The sequence below is a fragment of the Larus michahellis genome, chromosome 3 (assembly GCF_964199755.1).
Source record: "Larus michahellis chromosome 3, bLarMic1.1, whole genome shotgun sequence".
In the NCBI taxonomy this organism is placed as follows: domain Eukaryota; kingdom Metazoa; phylum Chordata; class Aves; order Charadriiformes; family Laridae; genus Larus; species Larus michahellis.
Window position 1 is genome coordinate 83,555,576 of NC_133898.1, and position 15,694 is coordinate 83,571,269.

Here is a 15,694-nt window from a genome sequence, read left to right on the forward strand (position 1 = left end):
ATGTGGTATTTACTGCTGCATTAAGAGTTTGCAATAGCGTGAATTAATGCTAACAAAATCCTATTCCAGTTAGTCTACGCAAAGATTTTATCTTCAGCTGTACTATATTTCTGCCTGAAAGTCTTGAATATGATTTTCATCTTGACAAGGCACCTTTAAAATATTTTTCTCCCTTATCATCTACAGTTCAATCCCACAGTCCTCGCTTTGTGACTAGTCCTTTAAAGTTAATGGTGACACAAAGAGGTTTTTTTATAGAGAACTTTGCATTTCTGATGACTGTTTATTCGTGCACCTCCTTCACATCCAGATCAACCACCTTATAAGTAATGTCTGTCTTTAACAACTATCACTAATTTCTGAAGCCAATTAGGAATGCCTTTAAAAATTATTTTACTTTTATCTTTGTTTCTAGTTGCAATAGTTTCTAAACCAGAGTCACGCACAATGACCAGGATGCCCTGAATGTCCTGTTAGTTAAAATCCGTGTGCGTGCTACAGCCACACACACCCCTTCGCAAGAAACCATGCATTCCTTACGGGGTTAAATTCCACCCTACATTTCCAGTTTTTGTAAAACACGCTACATGAAAACATGAAACAAATGTGACTGATTCATATAAAACAACCATTAGAAATGTAACACACTTTAACGAACACACATGCACACACTGTCCCAAAACCAAACAATGAAGCAGACAAACAAATAAGAAGTTAATTACTGTAGTGAAGAACTTTTAAGCACTGTGGCGAAATGGGTATTTTTTTTTTTTTTTACTAACTGCATTTACAAATATTTGAGGCCTCCAAATCTGTAAACTGTCCATCCCCTCCTGTCTGGACAGAGGGTTCAGCTACTTTCCCCCTCCCCGTAACGGGCCGGGGAGAAAGGCAGGTCATGAAGGACTCTGCCAGAAGGGTTCCCATCCTTCCCCTCGTGAACACACGATACTGCAGTTACAAAGTTTTTCACTTTTCCTAACACCTACCACACATCCTATTACCCCTACCGGAAATCAAAGGCCTGGTACAGGTGGCCCAAACTGGCTCTACATTACTCAATAACTAACCGTTCAAGATCCCAATGTGCTTTCAGTGCAAGCATGAACTTCATTCCCCTTCAACAGAACCTGCCTGCACCCATGGAGAGGCGTCTTTTTCACATCGTGAGGATTTCACATACCACTTCTACACCTCTTTCCTCCTGTGAGGGAATGATTTGGGGCTGAGCAATTTTTCAACAGGAAGATAAAAAAAAAAAAAACAAAAAAAACCCAAAAACACAACCCACATCATCATCAGCTCAAGAGCTTTTGCATCAAGGCAGCCTGGCAGATTAGTGGTCAGGTGAATTTAGGTAAGACGTTAAAAATTATACACTCACGGTACCAAAAAAGGTAGCATATTGTGAAAAGTATATACAAATTACATAACTGTGAAGTTGATGCGTTGACTTCATGTTAAGTTGTATCATTTTAAGTTAACTTTCAATTAAGCAGCAATGACCCAAGCCCTAGTTTACTACTCTACATTTTTGGCACTGTACCGGGAACACCAGTGGGAAATCAGACCACAATACAGCCCTCAAGTTTTTGACCACGAAAAGCACACCTACAAAACCAAAAGGACGTGAACTACATACTTCCAGTAAGAACATTCATATAAGTGACTTAAAATCCACTCCTAATGCTGTCTAGTTTATTGAGCAAGTTTCACAAATCAGTGAGACCATGTCACGTGAAAAGATTGAGCATAGTTTGGCCCATCAGATCTGTAATATCCGCAGGAAAAGAAAAGATGTCATGGTTTCAGTACATTAAGGAGGAGTTTTTGTTTACGGTTGAAATAATTCTCAACTTCCCATTCACTTGATGTACTATTGTTTTTAATATTGGGGGGAGAGGGTAGCAAACAGGTTTGTGAATAATTCTTTGATCTTATTCCACTTCAGTGTCAACAATGGCTAATTCTCAAGCTGTCTGTAATTAAACAGGGTAAGACAGCAATATATATCTATTAAATACATGGGTTAAGCCCTCAACTACTCCCAAGTTTACAGAAGTCAGCTTGGGTCTATTAGGTAAATTCTAGATGAAAACTTTTATATATTTCTTTCATTTCCAATATAACGAGTCTAAGAATATTCAGAAATTATTACACATGGTCAACAGAGGCTTTTTAAAACCCCGTATTTCCACTAAGATTGTATTATTACAAATAGCCCATAAAACCAACCAAGATTTTGATTACTAGCTTGCAAAACACAGTTGTAAAATGAAATAAAACATTTTTAAAATTATAGCACACGTGCACTATTAAGAGATTTTAAAGACACCTGTACTTTGAAAAAATACAAGTCCATGTTTATTCTAGTCTACTAGAAGTACACAAGGGCTCTCGTTTTTACTCTCAGTATCAGTCCAGGGATTATTTTGGTGCATGTATTTATATAACCATAAACAAAGTTATAACACAAATGTTAAAGTAGCCTCAAGTGACACTATAATAAAAGCAATCTAGGAAAAAGAAAAATCCCTCTACACTGCATACCTATAAATTACCATGACTAATTAGAAGAGGGCCTCTCTGGGAATTATCTTTGATGGGAAAGCCACTATCAGCTATGTTCGTGAGAAGTACACACTTATGAATGTAATAACATTAGCGTTTTCTAACAGAGCATCATAAGATTGGTAGTAGTCATGGCATATTACTTTGATTTTGTAGACAAATTCATACACTCCAAATATTGATTATACATGCGTTCACTCAGATTTTAACAGGTGAAAATACTAACCTATGGTGCTAACAAAACCAAAAAAAACCTTTCAGCCTCCCTCCTTCCAAAAAATTGAATTCTAGCACAAGGTTACAACTTTGGAATGCAACGTATCCATGGGATTTTCTTGGCTCCTGCACTGGTAATAGAATATTCTACATACTTTCAGACAAATAACTTTGAAAATTAAACGCATCGATACATTTTAAAGGTTATACATATGGAATAATCAGGGAGCTATATTTTTCAGGTTATCCACAAATTTCTCTAAGCTCTCCCTATCTGCTAAAAGATATATCCAAATTGTTGTGAACATGCCCTGTAAATATACTTTCTTCTGTTCTGTAGAAGTAAGAAACACAGATTGTTCTGATGAATCGAAAATTCCTTCTGATTTTTTGCTTTTGTTTTATAAATAGTGCTGTTTTAAAACTGCAATTCAAAATATTTCAATGCCACAGCTTAATTGTAATGAATAAAAAGAAAAAAAAAAAGAAACATATAAGATTGAACTGACGCGTAACCCAAAAAAGGTTCCTCAAACATTCCACTTCCAAGGAGAGCTCAGATGCTTGCACTCATTCCACCACCCACAAGTGCCCTTTTTCTTGAAAAGTCACTAACACTTCTGTTATCTCCCCATCCCCAGCTGAAGGTAACACCATTATTCTGCCACTTTGCACGAGGGGAGACTGCAGCTTCATTCACATTTCTGTGACAGCTTCCAGCTCTGTTTTCCTCCCATACCTTCAACTCACACCCTGGCAGCTCCTTGTTTGCATCCTTGGCTGCCCTTTCACAGTGCCAGCACTGTCCACCCTTATTTGTGGGGAACATGGGGTTCCTCCCATATGAAAAATTATAAAAAATCAGATACGAACCCCAAAGTTTCCCCAGCTGGGTTTGCCATGCAGCCGCTTCACAAACACTTATGCTAGCTAGCTCAACGGGGGAGAGTGCTATCAAAGCTCTTGAAGCTCACTTAAGCGGCACCACTGCTGCCAAACGCAAAAGTAAAATCACGGCCGTGGGACTCCCACCGAGAAGGGTGGCTTGTAGGAGTTTCAACCTCCACCTGTTCCCCACACTGCTGCTGCAAAGCCAACTCAGCTGCTTGCAGAGCAGCTGCTAACCTGCTGCATGTTACAGCTTTGCATGTTAGGGGGAAAAAAAAAATAAATTAAAAAAAAAAATCAAAATCAGTGCCAGTTTTCCTTAATACAGTGGTCTGTGAAACTTGCAGCAGTTTCCACAGCTGCTCCTCAAGCAGCTGAGCCATCTCTGGAGTGGGGACCCGGAATTTCCTCTAGCCATCTCCCAGTGAGTTAACCCCCCATTTTAAGTCAGGGCCAGCCAGAAAAATCTGAGGAAAGAAAGGCTTGGACAACAATTTCTCCAACTAAGCATGCTCAAGCAACCAGAAGCACTTCCCCACCTTCGACGCAGAAGTGTTTACTGATACTCTGCTGATGTAGAAGCAATTGAAGGATTCACTGCTTTCACCAGTGATACCCGGCAAGCAAAAGCTAGCCCAGACCTGTCCTGAGCACTGTCCCTTAGAGAGAGCGAAGCGTAATACTTTTCCATCAGTCATGATAACTTACAGCTGATTTAACAACAGGGGAAAAAAGGCACCCTTAAATACAGGGAACAAAAAACATAAGCAGTACATCCTGATTTCTTTGTATTAGTTTAAGAAACAATAAACGGTCTTTACCCTCCAGTTTCTAGAGTCTTTACCCTCCGGTTTCTAGATTCTTAGGATCTTAAATTATGTCTTTACAGTCACTTTTATACACCTTTGTAGAAACTGATGAGCCTAATTTTGCTTCTGTTGATAATTATTGGGGAAAGATGTCAGGCCTCTATTCAGATGGGTTACATAAGGAAGATTAATTAAACAATATTTGCATGGGAGTATACTTTGTAAAGAGTCTAAAACAAAACTCTGGATGGGTCTAGATATACTTACTACCTCAGTAATGTCGTTGCAAACCAGGACAAGCAACAATAACAACATTTTTTCCCAATTTGACAATTCATTTCCTTTTAGCTTTGGTTCATGTATCTGCTTTGATATCTTATGTTTGTGCCCCAGACAAAATATCCTCTTCCTCACAGTATCCCAACCCCTGTGCACAATTTCCTCAGTCTTGGAGAAAAGGAGGATAGTATGCTCTGGAAAGGGTGTACTTACTGCTCTGCCAAAGAGGGAAATCTCTCTTAAGACAAAATAGTCCCATTGCAGGCCTCTGGTTTTGGGCCACTTGTGATTTTTACTTGTCAATCTTTAAGTTTTAAACTTCTTCAGCAAAATCTGATCTGGTTCAACACCATTTACGTTTAATGGGACTTGCCATTCATTTAAATACTACATACGTCTATCGATAAAAATGCACTATAACATTGGGTTTAGATGTAAATTGATGAAACCTGGGAGGTATTTCCACAGATGGTGGCTCCATAACCTAAACACCAAATTACAAGTTTTTTTAGACAACCATCTTAAACCGTCAAGCTCAGTATTTTGCCATCTGTCTGTGTGTCTATAGGTAGGACTTGAAATGTAGGACTGGGCCTAATTAGTAGCCAAAACACATTAAAAAAAAAAAGAAAACAACAACAAAAAACAGGCTGTACCACTCCACACCACAAATCCATGGTCCCCATAATTCAAAATCAATTTTCTCTATATGCCCCAACACAACTGGAGAGTGCCAAAGCTTGGCTTTGGGTCTCCAGCTGTCACCCATTACAGATTCTACAGGGGTTGAGGCTGCCAAGCACACTTTGACACCCACATATTTAGCAAAGGTCTGATCTCTGCCGGATCTCTGACACACATGCTCAGTGCAGACACATGTTTACTCCCCATTCGCTTCCTTCCTCAGCTTCCCTCTCTAAATCCTGCTAGCCACTTTTGTTTTGATTAGGAGCGGGCTTGCCTGGTCCCCAGTAGAAGTCAAAGATGACAAGTTTGTAACAGCACAGTCCTGCACGGAGACTTCTGTACTTCAAATGGGCATCGCTGTGTCATATTTAACAATAAGGTGCAATGTAATATTGATCCCACTTGCTTGCCCAGAACTTCCAGTTATCCTGAACAATTAAGTAGCTTTTTACAGGCTCCTAATAATGCAGTAATGTAAAAAATGCGCTAGATGAATGAAGGTATCCTTGCGAAAGCACAGGATCACAAGTGTCACATAAGAAAATCAGCATTCAGCGTATCATGCCATGCCCAACTTTATCCTAGAAAAAGTTGTTCAACTGTGCCTAAAATACTAGGAATTTAAAGAATACGCACCTAACTCATCATCAAAAAGGATGATCAGGTCAAATTAAGGGGAAAGATGTTTCAGATGCTGTTCACATGTCTAATTTTCCATTTATTCTTCTGTTTACAATCATAACCAAATAATCTTAGTAATTTTCCCTCCTTCTTTTGTTATAGGTACTTGCAAGAATACGAACATAATTTATAATACAGAAACAATAGTGCAGTGCAGAAGGACTCAATGAGAGAAAAAGGGCACTCTTCCATTTTTATCAAATCTTGTAATAAGAGTAACTAGCAGCAACAGTAAGAAAGTTCAGATGAAAGTGAAAAACTTCAAACCAACTGTGTTCCTTTTAATGGAAAGAGAAAACAAAATACACCAACTCCTGCACGCTGCTCCTCCCTTCCTTCCTCTCCCCATCTCATAAAAGAGGATCCCAAAGAAGGATCATGTTTAAGGTCCCAGTTCAGAAATCCTCTATCAATCCCTTAACACAGTAAGAATTTCGATACGGAGCCAGGTCCCAACAAACATCTTCTAAACTGAGCAACCCATCTCATCCTGAAAGACCAGATTACTCAGAAACAGAACATAAAATGATAACCCTTGATATTCACAAACATGCATTTAATTGCATCTATTTACATCCAGCACCCCGTTCTTCATTATCATCTTTAACATCTGGGCTTCGTGCTAAGCAACGGAAAACAGACATGTTTCTAACATAGTCCATACAAAATGTCTGCAAAAAATAAATCCACAGCATTTTTGCCTTACTGCCAGCATCTAAAAAAGCTGTACGTGTCAAAGTAGTGTGTACAATTTTGAACATGCAAAAAAATTTTAACAATCATCCATTTATCTGATTTTATGGAAGCTTGAGGTCATCTTAGTCCTTTAGCAGTGAAAGCCTTTTTTCATGGCCATCACAAAAGGTTTCACTCACTTTGCCTCTCCAGTCTGTTTTACCCTTGACGAATAGATCTTTTTCTAAAATTTAACAGGAGCTATTCGCACATAACTACGTGCAGAACTCACATCATAAAAGAGAAGCAAACGATATTATTCGTTCTATGCTGACCTATTAAAAGTCCAAATGACAATACTGAGCCAAATTCAGGAAGGTGCACATTCCTTGGATTTAACAAAGTTATACGGGACTAATACTGCCACTCTTCATTTTTTTGTAAAAAAACCCAAAACCCAGTGGACTAGGCACATTGCTGCACTGGGCATGGCTTGTCTTCAAAAAATTAAATAGTTTTTAGGACTTGTAATTGTTATATGACACTGAATGACTCAAACACACGACTTAAAGATATAAGCTGTATCAGAATAAAGCTAAAAAAGGACAAGAGTGTAGATGTTTATAAGTGTAGCCTATTTACATTGTACACACACACACAGATGCACGTATATAATGGCTGATGTGTTTCTACCTTAAATAATGCATCTAGCTCTAGGTACTTCATCACCAGATGGGTAAGAACAACCTGAAGGTAGTTCAGAGAAGATCAATCAAAACGATTAGTGCTGAAGGAAGGACTTAAAAGGTAAAGTGAAAAGCTCAATACTGCAGCTGTTTCATGAACAGAACTTTCATTGGATGAAGGGGAAGAAAAGTCCAAACAAAAGCACCACCCTCTAAAAACATATCGATATATACAATTAGTGAAGCACTGACTTCAGAAAACATAACTACAATCTGCACACAACCAAGGGGGAACTCCAAAGAAGAAAGCAAAATTATTTATTGCAAGAGCAGAAGTCTAGGTATAATGAGCTTAAACTATTACAAGAATTTTGACTCCACATCCAGTAAGTTTTTGCTCATAGCAAGATCTCATAAACTGGGCATAACCTCACCAAGCAAAGGTAAGATAAGGAAGTAAAAATATCGTTGCAGGGTTCAAGCTAGCCTTGACAGGACTTGGATAAATAAGATACAAACTTCTTTCCTCTGCTTAGACTGTCTGATTCTATACAATGATACCAGTAGCTACAAACATTGTAGAACAACTGAATGTATGCATCTTAAATATGCACACAAATAAATGATGAAGTGTTTTCAGAGCAGTTTTGAACAGCAATATTTTGTTTCAAGAGATTAATAAACATCTTTGCCTTGAAAAGACCTTTTCACATGACTAAATTTTTCAAATTAACGAAGCTAATAGGAATAGTGCCTAATCGCTGTTCAGACGACAGACTCTGCTGTACAAGCAGCACTGTTAATAGCATTACTGATTTAAAGACATTCTTATGCTCTGGCTGCTACTGTTACCACTGGTCAGCTAGTCAGCTAACACAAAGCATTCTATATAGCGATATAAATTATCCAAAATGTACTCTGAAACAAAATAGTTACTGCTTCTCCCCATTAAAGACAAAAATTCTGCCTTTGACTGATGGAAAGAAGATTCATTCCACCATAAAGTTTATGTATATCCTAGATTTCATCAGAAAGAAAAAGCTGAGAAATGTATTTTCTTTGTTGTAAGAGCAATCCATTACAGAATACTAATAAATTCACTCAGTAAGAAATCTAAGTAATACTAAAAGTGACTGAGGCACACATTGCACAGTTTATGTGCAATTAAACATGCTATTTTTCATTGCATTTTACACTGTGATGTATCTTAGAAACCTAAGGATATCGATAAATTGTAAATTATTGAAGTGTAAACAAACATGTCTAACATTTCCTTCTTGTCCCCTCCTTTAGGGGCCACAGCTGAGTAATGACTTACAAATTTACCACATACTTTGTTATTATTTTCTATGACTATTTTCCATTACGGAACAGCACACCTTGTCTAGTATTACTTAAATGTATCACGTTATCATGCAGTTCAACACTTCTCTATTTCCACAGCTCTAAGAATATCTTTTGTTTCCAAATGCTTTTTTTTTTTTTTTATCAACACCACTTCTATGCTTCAAATGTTTGTCTTCTATTATTTGTGAAGCAAAAAGAATTACATGGAAGCAAAAAGAATGACATGTATTAACACAAAATTAGATGAAGAAAAAGGTTTTTTTTATCCATAAAGTAAATTTACAGAACTGTAAAGAGCCAAGTTCATGACTTTAAAAGGTACAAAGAAGGGAAGAAAGGGAGAAAAATAGGAGGAAGAATGCTCCTCCTTTGATAAGTAACTCATTCATTCAGTTCTAAAAAGAAAAAGCAGCAGCAAAGAGAGGGGCACCTCATATGCCAGTACAAAGCAGGAAATGTAAGAATTTAATAAGTTCATTATTGGATTCCACGCTTTGTACATAATTCCAACTGCAAACAGGTAATATTGATGTCCAGGCCCTTAGGTATAGGGTACAGTACGATCAGAAATCCACTCCAACACCGCAAGGAGCAAAGGCAACATGCCACAGCAGCAGTACTCTAAATTTCAGTCACCTTTTCATTCACCTAATGAAAAGGGTATTCTTTAAAAAAGCCTGACGAAGGTTACCACAAAATATGGCCGGGCCACCAAAAGGAACATTAAAAGGGAATCACTATATAATCATGGAACACCCCCCTGCCCCCGTCATTGACAACGTCATAGAAAATGGACAACCACGTAAAAAGTCAAGATGCCTTCTTGCCTCCCTAACATGGCCCTGGCCAAACCCAAAATGGTCTCTTTACCTGATAGGGCTCTGCTGTTCTCTGCTCACAGAGAAGACGGGTGAAATTCAAAATAGCGTTCTTGCAACTGGAGACTAACAGAAGGACCAGGGAAGGTCCACACACGCTCCTGCTTCACAAACCACGCTACAGACCTTGGGAAAAGTTCCCTTAACTTTTATCATTTTCTACGTATGTTGCATCTGAAACTCCTTTGCATGGAGGTATTCATGCCAGTTTCCACGTACAAAACACGAATGCTGCTATGTTTAAAAATAAAAACAACAGCCACGCACGTCTTCTCTCACAAACAGCTTACACAGACCCTGCTTTTGATCCGATTCCTTAATCGTTACTTCTTCCCTCCCCCCCCCCCCCCCCCAGTAAAGAATACTTAAAAATCAAGCAACCAAACCACACACATGCTTCAGCGTATCACCACAGGGACGCTCTCAGGTCTGAATTACTGCAAAATAACGCTATAATTATGTCTTAATTTCACTAACTAATCTCAGATGAGCTTTTAAAAAGCAATTCAAGGTTTACAAGAAAAGCATCTAAAATTGTATTCAAATGTTATCTGTACAAAACCCGACATTTATTTATCCTTTTGCAAGCTTAATTTTAATCAGTTTCCAAGGAAAGGCATATCTGCTCCTGATGAGTCTGGTGCCAAATGATAAACCTAGATAAAAAGAAAATGTGGCATTTGAAAATAAATAAAAAGCACAGGAGAAGTTTCTAACCAAGGAGTAAGATAGGAAGAAACAACATTATCTGGCCACAGAAACTAAGCACAATCTAACGACCTTATTTACTGAAATTGTACACTGCCAACAAAAACACGACCTAAGGCAACTTTTTAATTACAGATGGACCTAAATACCTAGGAAAAATAGGTTACTTCTCTTCACATGAAACCGGAGTCCCACTGAGCTCAACCAAATGTGGCAGGCTGAGATGGAAGACAAAAATGGGTCTTACTTGGTGTACAAAGACATCAACTGGAGACTCCAAGGGGCTTCCCTCTCGGTTGCTCATGGAGATGAACCCGAATCCCATTCTCACATTGAACCATTTGCAATGGCCGGTTCCGTGCAAAACCTGGGATTCCTCCTCTTCTTCCTGCTCCGGCAACTTCCCGGGCTCGTCTCCACCTTTACTCGCCCCTGCTGAGGAAGAGGGAAAGGCGGGAGGGGGTGTGGGGGAGAAAAAGAAGGAGGGGGGGACACAAGATGCAAAGCAAAGAGTTAAATTCTGGTAACATCCTTTTGCCACCGTATAAAGGAGTTACTACAGAAGGGGGAAAAAAAAAAAAAAAGAGGCGAACAAAACAAAATCAAAAGGCAAACGGCGAACAGAGCTTATTTTTTCCTTAATATCTAAAATAAACGACGTTCCCCCAAAATACCTAAAAAAAATAAAATCACCGGAGGTTACAGAGAGGAAACACTGCGTACGGCGGCTCTCCCTCTCTCTTTGCCCAGGGCAGCCCACGTTTCTGTACATACGTGTATTTTTCCATTTAACTCCATCTTTCAGCCACATTACAGCACGGAACGCGATACTTTACTTGAATATTGCTGGTTTAAGACCGATCCCATGTCTCAACAGAAATTCTCAGCCCAATTAGTCTCTCCTCGCAAGGCGCAGGACCGGGGGGCGAGGGGGGAGGCCGGCCGAGGAGGGGTGGAGGAGAGAGAATAAGCAAAATTGGGTAGATTGCACAACTGGTTATTGCACATGCAGCGCCGAAACCACTATTTTCCACCGTGTATCCATCCCTTCTTGGAATAAACTTTCGATTAAAGTTGGGACAGGTGTACGGCCGTTTTCTCATCCCACCGCTGCAACTGTGCTTAATCAAACAGGAACAATTCAAACAATAGCCCCCTGAAAGCTTTTCAAGTTGTGAATCGGTGTGGGCGGTACGGAACAGTTTCTGAGCTGGGTAACAATGGGTTTGGAGAAAGCCCCCTTGCGCGAGCTGCTAAAAAAGGGTAATGCATAGTTGGGTTAAAAGGAGGGTGGGGGGAGAAGGGGGGGTGGGGGGAGAGAGGGAGAGAGCGAGCGAGCGAGCGAGCGAAAATCATAGTAAAACAATAGAAAAAGAAAATTAACCTTCGGCCATGTTGCCCCACGGGCCCTCTGCTCCAAACTCGTGAGATGAAAACTTTCCCTGTGGATCGAAGTGGTCTTCTGCATTAATCTAACATCCTGATTTTGAACGATCGCAAATTTAGCTCGCATGGTCTAATGTGCTTTCCCTCTTTTGATTTTTCCCCTTCTCTCTCGCTCCGTTTCTGGCCCCCTGCGCACACGTGACTTGGTCAATTACATGCTTTCTTGCTACTAATTTCACATCGGATCCTTAAGGGGTTGGCAGGAGGCAGGAGTAGCCAATCGCCATTTCAACTAGGCTGACACACCAAAATAATTTATGAATGAACAAGAAATTTCCAACACGGCTTTTTTTTTTTTTTCTCTCTTTTTTTTTTTTTTTTTCGACAGCTAATCTGCACGCGTCTTTACGGGAAATCGAGATGACGTATTATTCTGGGGTTTCTGCGCTCCTGTGCATGCACAAATACGTAAGAAGATCCCTGTGTTTCTAGATACAGACCAGAGAACCACAAATACGTTGCGGGTGGGATTATTTAGGGTATTTGTGCCCGCTGTAGGTGGGGGCAGGCGCGCACACACGAGGGCAAGATGCTCGGAGATGAGACGCACACATGTGCATAGACGTGCACTAGGTATGTCGGGAGAGGCAGCTGCATCAGGGTGTTACCGTCTGCGCCAAACACGGGCGTATGTATAACCGGATCGCCCTTTCCACCTGAAGAAAAGCCGCCCCGAAAACCCCCGCAGCGCCGCCGCCTCCTCCTGGCACCGTCTTCTCCCGGAGCCCCGGGCGGGGGCTGCCCACGCCGGACCCGGGTCCCCTCGCCGTGCCCGTGCCCGTGCCCGTGCCCGTGCCCGTGCCCGTGCCCGTGCCCGTGCCCGGCAGAGCCCGCGTACCGCGTGTGTGTATAAAATCTGCCTCTCCCTACCCACGTGTGCCTGTGTGCGCCGCGGCTATTTCGCATTCAAATTAAAAGCGCGCCGGAAACGCGATATCACCTTAAATATGGCCCAGAAAATTGTGCGGAGGTTTAGCGTTTCAAAACATTTATGGAGGGGGATGGGGAGAAGAATTGTACTTCACAGGTTTCTCCGCCATCTCTTTCCGGGGGAGGGGATGTGATTAATGACTTCCTAAATAAGAGCCCAGTTTTCAAGCCTAGCATTGGAGTGAACCTCAGTCAGCGGCGATTGTTGCCCAGGAGCGTGGGGGAGAAGGGGGGGGGAAGAGGGGGGAGGAGGAGGAGGAGGACTGACAGAGAAAAGGATTTGCTAGAGAGGAGGAAGGCGGAAAAAAAAAAAAAAAAGAAAAAAAAAGCCGGAGGAAGAAGACAAAGAGGGGAGGAATAACGCTGACCGGGGACTGCTGTTTTAAGCCTTCAGTGCCAGCGGGAGGGGTGATACAACTCGGAAGAGAAGCGTGTTCTGTGTAACGGGCTCGGTAAGAGCCCCTGTAGAAAGGCAGCTCCCCTCCGGCTGCCGCAGGTACACGGCTATCGACGTGCTCGCAAGCCCCTGCTGTTGCTGCACTTACGGCCAAACGCTTATTTAAAAAATATTTTTAGAAACGTAACGCCCCTTCTCCCCTACAATTAGGTGAGATTCCGTTTTATTTTCCATTTGTCCTATCTCCTTCAGTGTCAAGGTACAGATGAAGGTATGAAAACATCAGATTTTGCCTTTTCTGTTCTCACCACTACCTATTCGCTTATAACCTCACTTTACATCCAGTATTGTATAACCTTTAAACGTTGCCTATACCTTGTTAAAACCTGAGCTCAATTACTTTCTTATTAAACCCCCTTCCTCCCTCCACCCCCCAACCCCTCCCCTGCCCCCGCCATCCTCTCTTATCCCAAGGACACACACAAACAAAAGCCAAAGCAGCAACGATCCGTTGCAGAACCCGAATACAAGGGTTTTATGAATTTGCAAAGCACTTGCTGTTGTTTTGGAAGTGGCGTCGATCAGTCTGCCCAATTAAAGGGGGACGCCTTTGCCCCGATGGGCCTGTTTACTCCTTTTGTTGCCTTTCAGGAAAGCGTAAATTCCCCAGCTAGCTCCTTTTTTTTTTTTTCTTTTTCTTTTTTTTTCCCCCTCTGTGAAATAGTAAGGTGCCCAGTTTGATCGTTTGCGAGAAAGAAGCGAGGGTGGGCAAAAGTGTACAAATACAAGCAGCCCGGCAAGTGGAGCAGAAGCTTTAAATCCTGAAATTCCTTTGCAGTCTTCAACCGTAAATTTCCTATAGGTTATTTCAACAGTGGAGGTCGACTTCCTACACTGACCTGCCCCTACGCATTCGTGCAACATACCACTCCTTTTTGCTCGTAACCACCCTTCCCCCTTTACAATAGCGATTATTTTACAATATTAAATCACCAGTAATTTTATATGCTTGGATCTTATGACCCGGACGATATCTAATATATAACAAATGTACGAGATTTTAACACACGCGAAACCCCAGCTATGAACAAGAAATTAAGGCTACCGGAAGAAAACAATGCTTACACCACTTACTTAAAGTGGCCAAGGCTACATTTCTTGTAACAGAATGGCACGTTTATAAAATACGAGCTCTCCCTGTCCCTCCCTTCGAGAAGACAGAAAGTAGTCTGTTTAATACTGTTTTAAAGGTCTTTGTTTTTTTCAGATTGATTTATTCTACCGACATTTGGTATGAAAATTCCTTAGAGGCTACAATATTGGTTAAACAGACACAAACGAGTTGATTGAGTTCATTACATGGAAAAAATGTCTTGTTAGCAAATTTCGGTTAAAAGAAAATTCAGTGCAATATGTTCTGCGATGAATAAATGAAAGACTGCAAAAACAGGTAAATAAATGAATGTATCAATATGTTTGTTGCAAAGTATTTCTTATCTGCAAAATAAATGCATATTTTGTAAAATGGGGGGGGGGGGGATTTGCAAGGGGTCTTTACTGAGATTTTCAGGCCTCCAGTATTAGTGGAATTAAGGTTGGGGTCACTGGACTGGTCACTGGTGTCAGATGTTATCGACTCATTCATTTCCTGCAAGGGACATCAGCCTTTCAAGTTTTGTGGAAGGTAGAGAGCTGTTGCCAGCTGGGAACTCTCCGGAAAAAAAAAAAAAAAAAAAAAGGGTTGGGGGTGGGAGAAAAAAAAAATGAACCCAACCCACAAACACCCTTCCAAAATTCAATCGCAAAACACTGGGGGAGGGGGAGAGCCGAGAGGATAAAGGTGGAAAAAGCCGTACAGAAAAAAAAAAAGTGGAAAAATTAGTTTAATAGTAGTAGTTCACATATTAAAGAAAGATATTTCTATTCTATCCTTACATTTCGCTAAATTTTTCGCTAATTTTGGTAAAGACAATTATAGAAAGCTGGAATCATTGTCTTTCTAAAGGCACGGTAAGAGCTCACTTGAAACTATGTAACCAAAACCAGTGGTGTTGGATTTCCAATTTGTCACCTTCCTAAAATTTTTAAAGTCCTAACTCTGTTTTCTTCTATTCCCCGAAACACAAAAAGACCGCTCGTCCAAAAAAAAAAAAAAGACAACCACAAAACAGAAAAAAAAAAAAAAGGTCAAACAAACGACGGCCCCGCGTGCATTTGAAACAAAACGCGTGTTTTACACTTGAAAGCAGAGCTCGGGGTGCTGCCACGACTTCCCATTTCAAAGCACAGCCAACATTTCTCGCCGACGGGCAGGCAGGAAAACCAGGAACGGCGCCGGAGAGCCCCTCGTCGTCCCCCCCCGCTTTTCTTCTACACTTATTGGGGTCGGCTGCTTCGCGCCGCGGCCGCCCCCACGCACAACAGCGCCGTTCCCGCCGATGTTGGACCGAAAAAGATGCCCGTCGTGTTTTTTACATGTTTTCTATCGAAAGAGGC

General features: G+C 41.0%; 1 protein-coding gene across 4 annotated transcripts in view; it reads right to left on the bottom strand.

The window, feature by feature from the left end:
• LIN28B (lin-28 homolog B) overlaps positions 1-15,694 on the bottom strand; it is a 97,465-nt gene that overhangs the window by 69,438 nt on the left and 12,333 nt on the right. For 2 of the 4 annotated variants that reach the window (XM_074578333.1, XM_074578331.1), the window contains one exon: positions 10,673-10,860. In XM_074578333.1, coding sequence (XP_074434434.1) covers positions 10,673-10,860 — 188 coding nt within the window. Of the gene's footprint in view, positions 1-10,672; positions 10,861-11,809; positions 12,497-15,694 lie in introns of those variants that run through there. The other 2 variants (XM_074578335.1, XM_074578334.1) reach the window with 2 other exon arrangements.